This window comes from Anguilla anguilla, chromosome 8 (assembly GCF_013347855.1).
Source record: "Anguilla anguilla isolate fAngAng1 chromosome 8, fAngAng1.pri, whole genome shotgun sequence".
Classification (NCBI taxonomy): domain Eukaryota; kingdom Metazoa; phylum Chordata; class Actinopteri; order Anguilliformes; family Anguillidae; genus Anguilla; species Anguilla anguilla.
The window spans coordinates 31494664-31509483 of NC_049208.1; the positions used below are offsets into that span (position 1 = coordinate 31494664).

Below are 14820 nucleotides of genomic sequence, written 5' to 3' on the forward strand. Positions count from 1 at the left end.
AACACTTAACCTGCCTACAGGTGGCCATGTTAAATGCCTGCTTGGAATGAAAGGACCCCTCTGTTTCTTAGCATATGAAGTCACTACGTACTTTAATACACTGCAGCCCATGGCCATGTTGGAATCAGCACACTTGCCTACTATTGAGTATACAAGTACTACTGAGTATACAAGTTTTAGGGAAGTGTGCTGATTTAGACCTGACCCATGTGTTTTTTCTGCTATCCTGCTCACAGGCAGACACACTGGGATGTTCATATAACATCTACTCCATCTACTGGTGGCAAAAAAATAATGAGTGTATTTACGCCACAACACCAAGGTGTAAATGTCTCAGAATCAGGTTAAGTATTTTAACACAAAATCACTTAAAACAAACAACCTGCTTAACAGAAATATCAAAGCCGTTGCCGGGATAGCACAGCTTGACCATAATGAAATTACGTGAGTTGACCCTGATGAATATGAATCCATTTTAGTTTCAAAAGGTCACTTCATAACCAAGAATAAAAAGCACATCACTAGGTAAATTCTGCACGGTTGCAATTTGGTTACCTGACGCACAGGCCTAAAGAGAGGAGAACTTTGGGGAGTAGTGATAGGGGCAAGTACTGTGTGTGGGTGCAACCTTTTGAGTTTTTTTATTATTAATTTCCAAGTGTTTGTTTGACAAATTGGCATTTTCTTTGTTTTATTGAAGATTCTTGTTGTTTTGGAGTTTTTGCACAATGAAAAGAGGCTGTTCCCTGTCTGGTGATGTGATCAGTGGCCACCCCCAGCCCTGCATCACACACTGTAATAGTTAATTTGTTCTCTCGCTACTGTCTTTCACTACTGAGTTCCCATCTGCTAATAGCATGACCAGACAGGTAAATCACTTTGTGATCATTGTGTGTGATCCTTTAGAAACCAACTTTCTTAATTTCATGATTGCATACAGTTTCCTTGCTTGATTTTCTGTGCGATAAAAGGGTAAATGTTGTAGATTACTGTGTGGATTTGCATGAAAAATTCAGACGGGCACCGTGGTCAAAATCGAGAGAGGTATTATCACTTTTATCTTTGGGGACTTTTAAATGACTAAATGACTTTTTGCCTTGTAGGCTGCAATTCTGAACATTTAGTGGTCAGCCCAAAATGTGAGGAAACAAAATGTGTCGTCATCTTGGCATATTTAATATAGTGATCAAATGCAGAGGTGGAAAGGTAAAGGTCCTGCCATGTGTTTCTTCCTCCACCCATGGACTCAGCCAGCTGATTTCACTATTTAATTCTACCTCCTGGCTGAAGAATTGTGCTAATGAGCAAATCCAGGCGACTGGAACAAAATACTGTAGAGGACTTTTACTTTCTGGACCTGGATTTTCCACCTCTGGTCAGATGTTAGTTGGCAGCTATGACTAATGGCCTTGTCATGTTGATGTTTATTTCCCATTGTAGGCATTGTGAATCAAATGTAGATTTGTTCATATTCAGGTTTTCACTCACAATGCCTGCAACAGGAAATAAACAACAAACTATTTTAATGAATAAATGACAAAGGGCATGTAGATAGAATCGATTTAAAATGCATCCATATGTGCATTCTCTGCTGATCATTTCAGTGTGGTGCACAGTTTATTAAATACAGGTAAAAACATCCTGTATGTTAAGATGTTCTATATTTTGTTGTGAAATTGGTCTCTGTCTTTGTAAAATCCACACTTAGTAATGTGCATGTAGAGTTATGAAATGTGAGTGAGCATGTGAATAAGGGGAATGGAGTTTCTGTGACATGGAATTTCATCTTTTTCAGGTGGTTAATTGTGGTTGGACATGAAGTTTTCTGGACTGGTAAGTCTGATTTTCCTCAACGTCACTGGAAAATGTGCACCATAGAGAGCTGAAGTGTGCGTTAATGACTTTTCTCAAACACACCTTCTGAACACCACCGTTTCAACACGATATCTGCCTTTCTTGTGCTTTGATTGGTTCTTCCTACGTTTACCAGATGCACACACGTACACACACACTGCGGTTAAAACCTAATTAAAACTTTAAAACAATTTATATTATTATTTTACTATCTTATTATATATTTTAAAAAATTCTGAAGACCAGGATAAATTAAACCAACCAGCAGTCATACAGTCAACCAGCATATAATTGACATTTCATTCGAAGTTGGTTGGTTTTCTTCTCAAAAAGTGTTTATCGAGCTCACTAAACGGTTTCAAAAAAAATTATAAGTCAATGTTCAAAAACAGATGTAGAACAGATGTCGGGCAGACTAGTAGAATGCTATCTACTCTTAACTGCGTGTAACAGATATATTCAACCCCCAAGCACCTCGCTTCTAGTGATTGATCAATTGTGCAATTAAACCTGATTTAACCACTCACAACCACTTACTGCACTTATTAGTGAGAATAGAAGAGGCTGACATTAGCCATCACCCATGTCTGTGATTGATGATCTTGTAGGTCCATATTTGTTCAGACTATTGTCTTGATGCTTGTAGCCAGCAGCAGAAGCTGCCTCAGACAAAGCAGTCTACTGTTAATTCGAGGGCCTAGAGTTGGCAGCCATATTTTTTTAATGTTTGAGGAGGGACAAAACTATTATGTGGGAGGGAAGGAGATTTGTTAGTGCACTGGCCCTATTAAACCTTGGGGGTTTTTTTTCTCCCCCAGGCCCATGACAGTTCATAGAGAGGGTGGGCGGGGACACTGTGTTTTCCACTTTGTGAGTGACAGCTAAAGGGAAAAAGGCCTGGGCCTTCTTTTCTCTCAGCCACACTCTTATAGTGAATTTTGATTATAAATTCTAATGTTATGTTAGGAGGCAGATGACACAGCTAGATGGCCAGAACGGCCTGCTCTCTCCGGCATTTGTCATTTATGTTCTACTGTTCGTATGCTCTAAATTGAAATATAAAATCAGAAGGCAGCATTCCACACCCCTAGGATGGCATTTTGTTTAATTTATTTAACACAAATGTAGGCATACACTTTCATTAAGGTAAAATATTCTTGGTAATAATAATAATAATAATAATAATAATAATAATAATAATGGCACACAATGGCAAATGCTGTGAAGACCTCATAATTCTTATTCTTACTATGATTTAATGGACCATACAGTCTCCAACAAAACATTAACCACATACAATTGCATAGTGTATCAATAATATGACAACTAGGACCATGATGGGCAATGATGGCTTCAGTGATAAACTTGACTGAACCAGTCAGGAGAGGCTATCACAAGCCGTCACGTCACAGATAAAAGTGAGCCACTAAATTTTCATTTTTATTTCTCTTGAGATATTCAGTACATGACCTCTGTGACAGTAGCCTCTGGGTTCTTGAGAGAAGGTGTGTGTGTGTGTATGTGTGTTGTATATATACATGTAAATGACCAATATTTCATCTATATAATCTGTATAAAAGCTGATTGCTGACTTTGAGAAATATCAAGAATATCCGGAAGAATCAACCAGTAATTAAAAATTTCCTCAGCCGCAATTGATAAATTGGCAAATTGTGCCTTCCTGCTTGGTATATGTAGTTCTTTGATATTTCTACTTTTCATGATTGGACAGCCGGTGGATTGCTGGTTGGGCCCATGGGGTACGTTTCGCAGGTGGAGGGTGGGGGTTGCAGGTTTACCAGCTGCTTGTTGTGATTAAAGAGGAAAGTAGACAGCAGTACTCAGGAGGGAGTGTACAGTACGCATAAAAGAAATGCAAAAAGGTGTAGTGCGTAATAAAAGTGATTTAAAACAAAACGGCTAAAGGAAAAGGTGTACTCCGGGGTCCGAGTCATTTATTTCTTTATTTACGTAGTCATTTATATATACAGGCTGCCTCTTTTATCCAAGGAGATTGGGGCCTACAACTTTGCTATTCACTGTATTCTCCTTATAAAATATGGTCATCTTTCTGGAAATTTCTTCTGTGATAACAATGGTATGTTTCTTTTTTTTTTTTTTTTTTTTTGCATGTCAGCTTCTGATGATTTTTTTTCTGCAGTACCACAGATGCCTGTTAGCTCAACGCTGTCTGCTGTGGTTGTATCTGCGGGTTTTCCACGGGTTTCCCTGAGGGATTGGCATTAAAGAGAAGGAAGAGACCAGAGAACGGAGCACTAGTAATGAGTTTAGAAATGCAGTATATTATTAATGGAATGCCTGCTCCAATTAGACCAGCAGTAAGTAATAAGGACAACTTCACTTCACTGGGGACATGACCGAGTGACTTAATTGTTGACTAATAATTGCCCAATGAACGTCTTTCTTACTGTGGGTTTCTTGCCGGGCTGACAATGAATTAGTAATAGCGGTGATTTATTATGGCCATCCCCTAGTAAATAATTATAAACAGATTTAAACAAATTCTTAAAAATGAAATTTACAGCTGTACATTAGTGGTTCTAAACGTGCTGTGGTTTATCTTGTCTACATTATTGTTTTTCCCACCAGTTTTATGCTTAATGTAGTAATCAAAGTATTGACTTTTCCATGTCTCTCTATGACCTTCACTCATCTGTCCTTCTCATTTATAGCGTTTGCTCCAGTTTGCATCTTGTGCGTGGGTCTCAGTGACTGCATAAAGCACGGTCACACACCGCAGCAGGTATTATTAAATTCTGAAGCAAGAGGGCGCCCTGCCACGTTCACAGTTTGCCAAAGCAATCAAAACGGGCTCATGTTAGTGTGAAAAACCCATTTGTGTTCTAGAACAAAACATGGCCGCTCTTATAATAGGCTGTACAGCCAGCCATGCAGAGCAAGACCTCATCATGAGCAAAGTTAGTTGGAGGTTTAATGCATTAATCTTGAGTGTGTGTGTGTGTGTGTGTGTGTGTGTGTGTGCGTGCGTGCGCGCGCGGGGTTGTTTGGAGGGGCTTTGAATTTAACTTGTTATGGTCAAAATGCTTTATGTTGTTTATGACATTAAATCTTTTCACCTAACAAATTAATCAGAAATACAAAATAATTCAGATGATCTTATTGAATTAACAGTTAAGCCAAGGCATCTTGGTGTAACCACTACAGTATTTAACTAATTACCTGACAAAGTGATGTCTTCTCTTAACACCCTTTCTTTTTTCTTGGCATAATTTAAATTGTGCTCTCTGAATTATAAAAATTATATAAAAGTTATAGTGAGTTGAATGTTTTATAGCTGTACCTGACTATTTGCCCAAGTTTGAAACTTTCAGTTGTCCTTAATGGGAAAGTCTCTTCCCTCTCCTCTGCCCTGCCCACTGTTCTGAGCCTGACAGCTTTCACTTTAACATCCTGGCTCTGTGCTGCATCGTGTCTCATTGGCTGTTACTAGAGGGGCTGGAATCTGAAGAATCTGGCTGCCAATCACATTCAGCACAACATTTTCTCAGTTTTTTCCCCACACATGATGTATTTATTTAATGTATTTATTTCATTTGTTCATGTTTATAGCATTTTTATAGCTCATAGGTTTTTTTTGTAGGTTTTCCTACTGTCTGGATTTTTAGATTTTGCAAAAAGCCCATGCATCTGAATCTGGGTATTCTGTTTTTGAACACTGGCCCTTTAACTAAGTAAGAAACCAACTAACTGACTTAATTCATTAATTAATTACTTGGTTGTAAGCTACAGATGGATCAATACAGAATTCTCTGTTTGCTCATCCACTATTAACAAGCATTGCATTGCCCATTATGAGCTGGTTGATATGTTGATATTCAAATTATATTGTGTATCATTTGAAACTCAGTAGAGAGTGGTAGTCTTTAGAAGTTTAAAATAATTCTCTCAATGCAGAAAGATTTCAGTGTAGCAAGCTATTGGAGTTATCAATATAATTCTTTTCATTGACATACATCATTTTGTGGGAAAATTTTGAGGAAGCTTTTTGAATGCACCTGAATCCAGGAACAATCCAAGTCACAGTGTTCTTTGTTATATTTTTTTCAGTGAGTAGTCATTTATTTATTTATTTATTTATTTATTTGCTAATTATAAAATCAATCAATTTTCATGTTGAAATTAAAAGATTGTCCCTTGCTCTTTCTGATATTCACCGAAGTCAAATAATTTCCTCTCGGTAGTATAAAAATACTTTGCGAAGATGTTTTTAAGAAAAGTTTTTAAGACGTGAAGCGTCGGCGAGGCATTCCCAGCATTCCCTGTGTGAGTTTGTGTGGCCTGTCTCAGCATTGCCTCCGCACTCCTTTATTCTGCTCCATTCTCAGGCTCCCAGATCATTTCATGGTCTCGTGCGCTAATTCCCCTCCCTCCGCTTAGCGGTGCGCTGCTGTACGCGGCTCTGAATGAAGACGACATTATCTCCCAGTCCTCAATGCGTCCAGACCTGCACACTCAATATGTCCAGTGCCTGATATATTGATCCATCTCTATAATGACTAACAGCATCCTATTGAAAACTGTTCACACAAGTTAATGTAAATGCCCACGCAATTGAGAAATTAGGCTATGAGCTCTGCGCAGGTTCTGGTCGGCTGAATTGCAATTTGCTCATAATTAGCCCTAACAGCAGTAAAAGTCAAGACTCTTTTTCTTAAATTGTATTTTCCGTAATCCATACCACCCCATAAAAAAAACCAAGTTATCCCCCGCCTCCACATTTTAAAATACTTTTCTCAGTACTTTTAATCCTTTCCATTATTTTATTATTATATTTTTCTCAGGCAGAACTTATAATTAAAATATGGAGGATTACACAGAGACAGAGCCATCGCACAAATACACCGTATGGTCCAAGTGTGTACAGCTATATTTTAACAATGAACCGCATCTGAGTTATGGCAGAAACTAGAGACAAATCCAGCTAAACTACAGACGGAAAAGAACTTCTGTTCCTACTTCTGGACTAAACTAAGGGGGGGGGGGGGGGGGGGGGGGGGCTGTAAAGGGATTAAATGGTGAATTAGTTTGTGTTTTACAGGGTTCACTTCGCTGCTCCACTGAGCCTCTCTGTCAGGCCACTTCTGTCACCTTTTCTTGTTTCAGCGGCTGGAAGATTTTGCCATTCATGCTTGGCGTCACTCTCCAGGTTGAGAGGGCAGAGTGGGGGGCGCAGTGGAGTTTGGGGGGCGATGAGAATGCGCGGAACAATGCCAGCTTCCCAAAATGCCCCTCTCAGAACCGGCGAATTGTGAAAAACCGTGTTGCATTGGGAGGCCCCGCCCGCCCCAGCCCGCCCGCCCCAGCCCCCCCCGGGCTCCCTGAATGCATTTTTGTTTAAACCCCTCTGGTGGATGTTTGCTTGGCAGGAAAGGAAGGAGAGGGTGAGACGATGCTGCCAGAATGGCGCTTCGTAAGCCCGCAGAACATACTTTGATGGCTCCTTCGCGGGGGCGCCGTGAAAGCCAAACGGCTCAAGTCCACCGCCCCCCCATCCCCCCCCCCCGTTTCTGCCACACAGAGATAACCAGATTTCTCTAAAGAGTATGTGCTCTTTTGACAGTCTGCAATACCTCATTAATTCACTCACAACAAACGCCATTGTTCCAAAAGTGTTTGAAATGCGAATAGGGGACCGGGGCCTTTTCCAACCCCGTCAATCACGGCTAGCATTTCACTGGCCGTTGCCATGGCGGGGGCCAAAGTTCACGGAAACGCAGAATGAGAGCCAACAAAACAAGAATAAAGACTTATTTGAGATGCTCTTTTTTAAAGGACATCTACCTTACACAAAAACATGACAAGTAAATGTAGCCAAGTTTGGACAATGTGGCGGTGCTGAGAGGGGGAGAGAAAGAGAATTTGAAAACCAAACAGGCTTATAAAAACTTGACCCAGGAGTCTCTGGGAAAAAAGCATGTGAATGGGCCCCTGCTGGGGCTGTGCTCCTCCTCTCCTGTGTTCTCCCGGGGTGCAGCTCCTCGTCGGTTTCAACACACGCCGCCGTGTCACCAGTGCCCGCTCGGTGCTGTTGGCCTGGCTCGGGCCGACGGAATGCTAATAGCCGAGGACGAGAGTTTGCCCTGTGGTAACTGTCACAGTCAAAAAAAAACAAGGGGGTTGGGAAAAGGTTGCCAGATTCATGTTGGAATCGGAATGCAAATTGACAGCTCTTGTGTCGAGAGGAAATGCTGAGAAGTCATCTAGGTTACAGGGCAACCAGTGCTATTCTCTGGGAGTGAATGATCAGCGTATTGATTGATAATAGTCACTTATGACTCATGTTTACGCATGAAAACATGATTTATTTCAAAAATCCATGTTTTGTTTCATTGATTTGTATATTTATTTTTGGGAAATTAAATGATTATTCACCTAATTGGAATAATCACCAGTACACACAAGACAGTGGCTTAGAATTCACACACAAGTCAAAGTGTTTGGAAACACTTATCATACTAATATTATGTTATGATAATTAACCTGTCCTTACTATTTCAAGGTCATCATTGCTGCTCTGAAAATATCTTTTAATTTGTTCCCAGACATACATGCTGATTTGTTATTTGAATTGGAGGAAAGAAATAAAAGTTTTAATGTCAATTAAAATCCATCCTGTAGGTGTAAATAAATAGTATATATAACAATAATGTATTAACAAATATAAAAATCTATTTAATTTATGGTTTGTGTCATTAAATTGAAAGCAATGCATGCGAATTGACTTTTTAATTTAGTTTACAAGGCAAACTGGGGACAAAACATATGCATACATAAAGCATAGCTGTATGGCACATGAAAATAGTTAAATAATAAACAAACAAATATATTCTGCCAGTCTAGTGATGACACATGCTCAGACATTTGGATAATAAACCTGTACGTTTCAAATGTTTATCAAACAATGGAATGAACGCGATTCAAAGGTTCTGAAATAAATCTCCTTTATTTACTCCCCTCAATGACGGCCTACTTCTGAATAAGGCCTCGCACAAAGAGGAGATTAGTCAAGTCACTCAGATCCCGGTGTAGCTTCCACATCACTGCCTCTTTTCTGCCCTTCAAAACTCTGCTTATTAATGAATGTCTTAGGCACTGTATGTGTTCTTAGCCTATCCCTGTACTCTCACAGTCACGTAGTGGAGAGTCGCTGCAAATGTAACGGCTTTTGGATTTTGCTCATTTACTCTGAAAATATTTCGCCTAGCAAGATAAAATTTGACTTCAAACTGCTTTGAGATGTCAGTCGTCATTGGCCATTTTAATTAAGTTTATAACTTAATCGAATTTGATACAAATAAATCCAAAGTACACACAGTCTGATGTTACATTCATACCACCTAGTCGGTATACTTGAAACAGAGATGCGGAATTATTGTAACAGTAAATGCAAATGGCCTATAATGTGCGTATGCAGATTTTTCTCTACGCGTACTAATGTTAACCAATGTAAAACATTTCCAATGGTAACGCAAGACCTGCCACATCCTCAGTTTATGAGGAATGTGGCTTTATTTATGAATGAAGACTGCCTGTAAACATTGATGCACAAGCAGCTTCGTAACTTATTGTGAAGTGAGTTGTGGTAACATCCAAATCAATGAAAAAAACTGCTTTTGTTTGCGTCTTAACACCCAGGTAAGCTTTTACAAAGCAAGTTTTTCAACACCATCCCTAGTGTCCCTAATCTCCAAAAGTGAAGCCCTCTCCATGACCTCCCTGGGTACCAACGCTCTCATTTTCTCTTTAGACGGCATTCTGTAAACAAAAGCAACTGCAAAAAAGCACATTGTTTTGCAACTCACAGGCGGCAAAACTGTAACAGCTGTTACATTTATACAGCCGGGGACATTGTGTGTTTTTTTTGGTCACCTAGCATCCAGTTCCCACAAGAATACACTCCGAAAACCATACTAACTTTTCAAGGACAGATAACTATGTATGCAGTTAACTTTGACGTTGAAGGTAGATTCAGTGATGACTGCTGATTGACACAGATTGCATTAAAAAGGCTTTTTCCCATCGATCAAAACAGTTTTGTCCAATCCCTTAATCTGATCACTTCAGTTGAAAATGATGTCCATGTCCTGCGTGCTTAGACATGCTGCTTTCTCTAAGAAAAAGGAGGCACAAGTCTGATCTTGATTAAATTCAGGAAGTTTATTCAGTTTTCAGGCAGCTGCACGGCATAAGTAATGTGAGTCTCCCAGTGTTCCCGGAATAATTCAACAATGTAGGAATTTGTAACTCTAAATTCCTTTCTTCATCTTCAGGGATGGGAATTTACAACTTTCTGTGTTACATCCTTCCACTGGTTCTAACCTCCACCACGAGCTGCCTGACATCCAGACATCTGACAGAGACAAAGTCGTGTAGTGGACTATTGCAATCTCTGTGACTTCATGAATTAGCGGCAGCATGTCTGAATTATCACTGTTCATTTCCATAATGAACTCCGTAAACAAAAACAAAACAAAAAAAAAAAAAACTGAAGGGTTGAAGAGTCTCCTTTGTCTACCTGGAGCAGCCTCCACTGATGTGAATATGCATGTGTGTGTGCGTAAATGAAGGAAGTGGCTCATATGGGCTTAGATGGGGGCTCTTATCTCATCCAATCACAGGAATTGAGGAAGACCCTTGAGCTCTCTGACACCTTACAATTTCAAAAAAAAAAATTCTAATTTTGACCCCTGTCAACATGTGAATGGAGGTCAAATCAGATCCAAACATTGATGCACCAACCAAAAAAATAAATAAATAAAATACAAATTGAGTTGTGTTTTTTTTTTTCAGAATTATGTTTCCACTCAAAAAGGCAACAACAGCTGCTAAAAGTACTGCTTGAAGTACAATGGACTGCGTCACTTTTTAATGGTGGATGCTTCAGTGTTTATATCCGATCCTTCCCTGATTTTCACAAAGACTTTCTTGATTCAATTCGATGCAAACAAATAGTTGTTTCATATTTTCATGTACCTGTCTGTATATAGGGGAAGGCAAGAGTAATCAATCTTCTTCAGCAAGAGTTGGGCTGAAAATGTTGCTGCATAGCTGCCATGGGACTATAAAACAAGGAAATTGAATGTGATATTTGATTGACACTGACAGTTCCACACCACACTGTGGAGCCTTTTTGACTCACTCCCACACACACGGAAAGCAGCACACCCTATTGTAGATAAGAGAACTTACTCAGGAAAGTTCTTTTCAACACCTTTTCCAAAGAGCTCACACAGCTGTTCCACATCACTGCAAAACTGCAATGTTCAATGTCAGAAAAATCCATATTTTTCCAGTTATTATGTAAATATATTTTTCTGTTCCCTTAACCCCTTCAGTGTTGGGGATGCACCTGATTTTACTCATATAATGGCATTTTAAAATAAAGAAGGTTGAAATGAAAGAAGTAGTAGAATATTAGTGAGCCTAATTAGTGAAATCATGGCTACGAATAACTATACAAAATTTGTATTGTACCTTATCAGTCCTGTGTTTTGTAGTTGTTCCAATGACCGTTTTTATGCACTTATTGTACATCGCTTTGGATAAAAGCGTCTGCCGAATAAATGTAATGTGATGTAATGACATTTTACCTAAACTGTATCACATACAGTATGACAAAACTGATATGAGTAGCACTTACTTTCCATCTAAGAAGACAAAAAAGGGCAATGCAGGGCATCGGCCAGTAGACACACGCTGGCCCTCTCTGTTGAAACCCCAGCCCTGGCTTCAGCCCTAGCCTGAGAACTACCACTCCCACAAAACACCCCAAAGCCCTGCTGCCAGGCAGGGGCTAGGGACAAGCAAAATTGATGTCAAACAAGAGGGCAAGAGCTGTGATTTATAGCTTCGAGAGCTGACCACAAGCTCCTCGGAGGCCTCCACAATTACCCAAATGCTCCGGTTGTTATTTTCTCACCCTTACAAGCGGCGGCCATGTTTAAAGGGCCTGATCCGCACGTCTTCTCGGACCGCTCTGTCCACTTAAAGGACCATTAATCACGGCCCAGTTTATAAATCACAGAGCCCAGCTGACAAAAGTCATTATCGGGTCAGCAGGGGCTGAGCAGAAGTGCTTAACCAATTCCCAGGACCGGATGTGATATATGCTTTGCTACCTCCAGCAAGCCAATTCATCATCATTCTCAGACTTAGGCTCAGTGGAGCACAGGGGGCTAGCGAGTGAATCTTAAACAATGTGTGGAGGTAAAACCTGGATATATGGTGCTGGGGTCAGTTAAATCCCACAATGCTTTTTTTGCCAAGTCTGGAAAGTTATTCCAACTCTTTTGTACTGTCACTTACTCACCTGATGGGAGTGTATTGAGCCAAACCAGTGAGGTTTAGCAGAGCAGGCTAGGCTGGTTTTATATTGTGGTGGTTGGCCTGTGGCATAGCATGATACATGAGAATGCACAAAAGGAGAGCTCTATGTTGTGGTGCTAGTCTGAACAGAAAATGGTCTGAATAACCTGAACATAAAGAGGAAATATTGTTCCACAAAAAAATTAATTAAAAAGGAAAAATCTTGCAAGGAAAAAGGCGCTGAAGTGCTTAATTGTACACTGAAACAGTGCATTGTGCATTTTTGTTACCTTTCACTGAATGCCGTAATGCTTCTGAACCTGACAGTCCCACTGCCAGCTGTCTCTTCTGAGAAGACATTTGACAACTTTAAACAAATGGCTATTTTATGAAAACAGAACCAAATTCCTGATTGCTATTAATTCTCCATTATAGGCTTCAGTAGAGCAGAGAATCACCTAACATTAAACCATTATATTATAATTTGCATTGTACAATTTTGCATGTCCCTGGGTTAAAAATAGTAATAGTTATAATAAGGCCGTGTCTTACAGTGTTGGTTGAGCCTCGAGAGAAACTATTAGCCTAAGGTTCAGAGACAAGCCCCACAGTCCGGTATAAAATGCTGATACAGATCCTGGCCATGCACCAGGATGATGCACAGTTGACCATGTTCCAGGACACAACACCTAGGAATCAAACCCAAAGCCTAGAGCCTGCTTCTGCCAGCTGCATATGAGATGCAATCCTCTGGCAGTAGAACCTATAATGCAGAAGATAAATAATCCAATAACCCAAACTTTCAGCAGTGAGCCCTTTTCATGTTATGCTGCACCTTCATTTCTTCAGAATTCTCTTTAAACACCTTGTTAGTAATATGGGATTAGTCTAGCTATACATGCTATTCCTCATGGATATTAGAGAAAAATATACAATATGACAATATATTTAGACATTGTCAAATACAGTATTTATTCAGGTATACTTCATTTTGTTTAATTTATTAATTGATAGTATCAAATTTTTGATGATTTTCGAAGATCTGTTGAATTAGTCTCTTTTTTACTTGGTACGGTACAATAAGAATGTATTGTAGAAGTAACCTCAGCTATTGTTACTCAGTAGTATTGCGTTATTTACATAATCCACCCTGATCATATCCTTATACATATAAAAGATAAAGTCTGATTAAATATATTCAAAAAGGCTAAACAAAAGTGTTTTCGTCCAGAGATGGGTCAAAATACAAATGATGTATAACTAAGTGAGACGGCGTGTGTGTGTGTGTGTGTGTGTGTGCGCGTGTGTGCGTGCATGTGCGTGTGCGTGTGTTTGTGCGTGTGTGTGTGTGCGCGTGCGCGCGTGTGTGCGTGCATGTGCGTGTGTTTGTGCGTGTGTGTGTGTGTGTGTGTGTGTGTGTGTGTGTGTGTACAGGAGAGAGATTACAGCTCATTACCTACATTCATAATCAGCAGAGATCAAGTTCTCATGTTTCCAGAATGTTCACTGCATCCACATGAGGGTAATAGTTTTAGGGGAGCTTGCTAATGAAATAAAAAGGTGAGTCCACCGCAAGTTTTACTGCACAGGGCCTCTGAAATGCGCAAATGTTTCCTCACAAGACCTCATTGAATTTTTTTTTTTGTCTCTGCTTCGCAGAGCGTGGAGAAAATTAACTTTCCGCCCACTTCATTTTTCTCCTGAACACAAAGTAATGATTTCCTGCCAGTATAATTACAAAGCTAACATCTGATGGAGTCAGCATCCTTCATGGGGTGGCGGCGGGGGTGGGTGGAGGGTGCAGGGCCATCCCATTCACAGGCATTAGACCTCATTACCAGCTTGACTGCAGAATTATTACATCTTGTAATGGGGCGGTGAGGTTTATATACAGATTGCCTGGGCTCTCGGTAATATTGTAATTACAGGCTTCGTTGGTTTGTCACTTATCACAATGTGCAGGGGGAAGCAAAAAAAAACACAAGCAGATGAAAGACCCTTTCATTAAGCTGTAACTCTATCAGGAGATGGGGGGAGGACACCCCCCCCCCCTTTTTTTTTTTGACCCACAAAACTGAAATGAGCTGCTTGTGTTGGTGGGGGCATCTATTATCAGCTGACAAATGGGATTTCATTCATTTGACCCCTCCTATCTATTACTGTAAAGAAAATATCTATGAAAGGGCTGCCGACTATATAATTCCAAACTCTGCTTCAGTTATCTATTGGCTAACTGTTTAATAAAGCACCCATCTGCCTGGATTAGACTATTGATTTAATTTGCCTCATGTTGGTTAACATTACATATCATAAAAAAAGATTTTGAAAAAAAAAAAACGCCTCCTGTGTGCTTTAGTGGGAATCTGTGTGTATGCTGGACTGTTATCCTTTTAGTCTTTGTAGTGAAAGAAATAGATACAATCAATAGCTGGCTTCAGGTTTATGAGACAACATTATGAGGCGTTTCTATCTTGACAGTCAACAAAGGTTACTCATCATACTCAACACACAAATCTATACCAAATAAAACTCCTGGACCATACATTAGAATTTCTTTTCTGAGATCAGAGATTAGCAGGGAGTGCCTTCTTCCGATATTTGGACCCTTTGCCTTTCTGC

At 39.9% G+C, this 14820-nt stretch overlaps 1 protein-coding gene across 3 annotated transcripts in view; it reads left to right on the forward strand.

Annotated features, from left to right (window-relative positions):
* irx4b (iroquois homeobox 4b) overlaps window positions 1-14820 on the forward strand; it is a 135098-nt gene that overhangs the window by 97587 nt on the left and 22691 nt on the right. For all 3 annotated transcript variants that reach the window (XM_035428310.1, XM_035428311.1, XM_035428312.1), the window contains one exon: window positions 1796-1833. Coding sequence is in view for 1 of the 3 variants with exons in the window: in XM_035428312.1 (XP_035284203.1) it covers window positions 1816-1833 (18 nt within the window). In the remaining 2 variants the exon portion in view is untranslated. The remainder of the gene's footprint in view (window positions 1-1795; window positions 1834-14820) is intronic.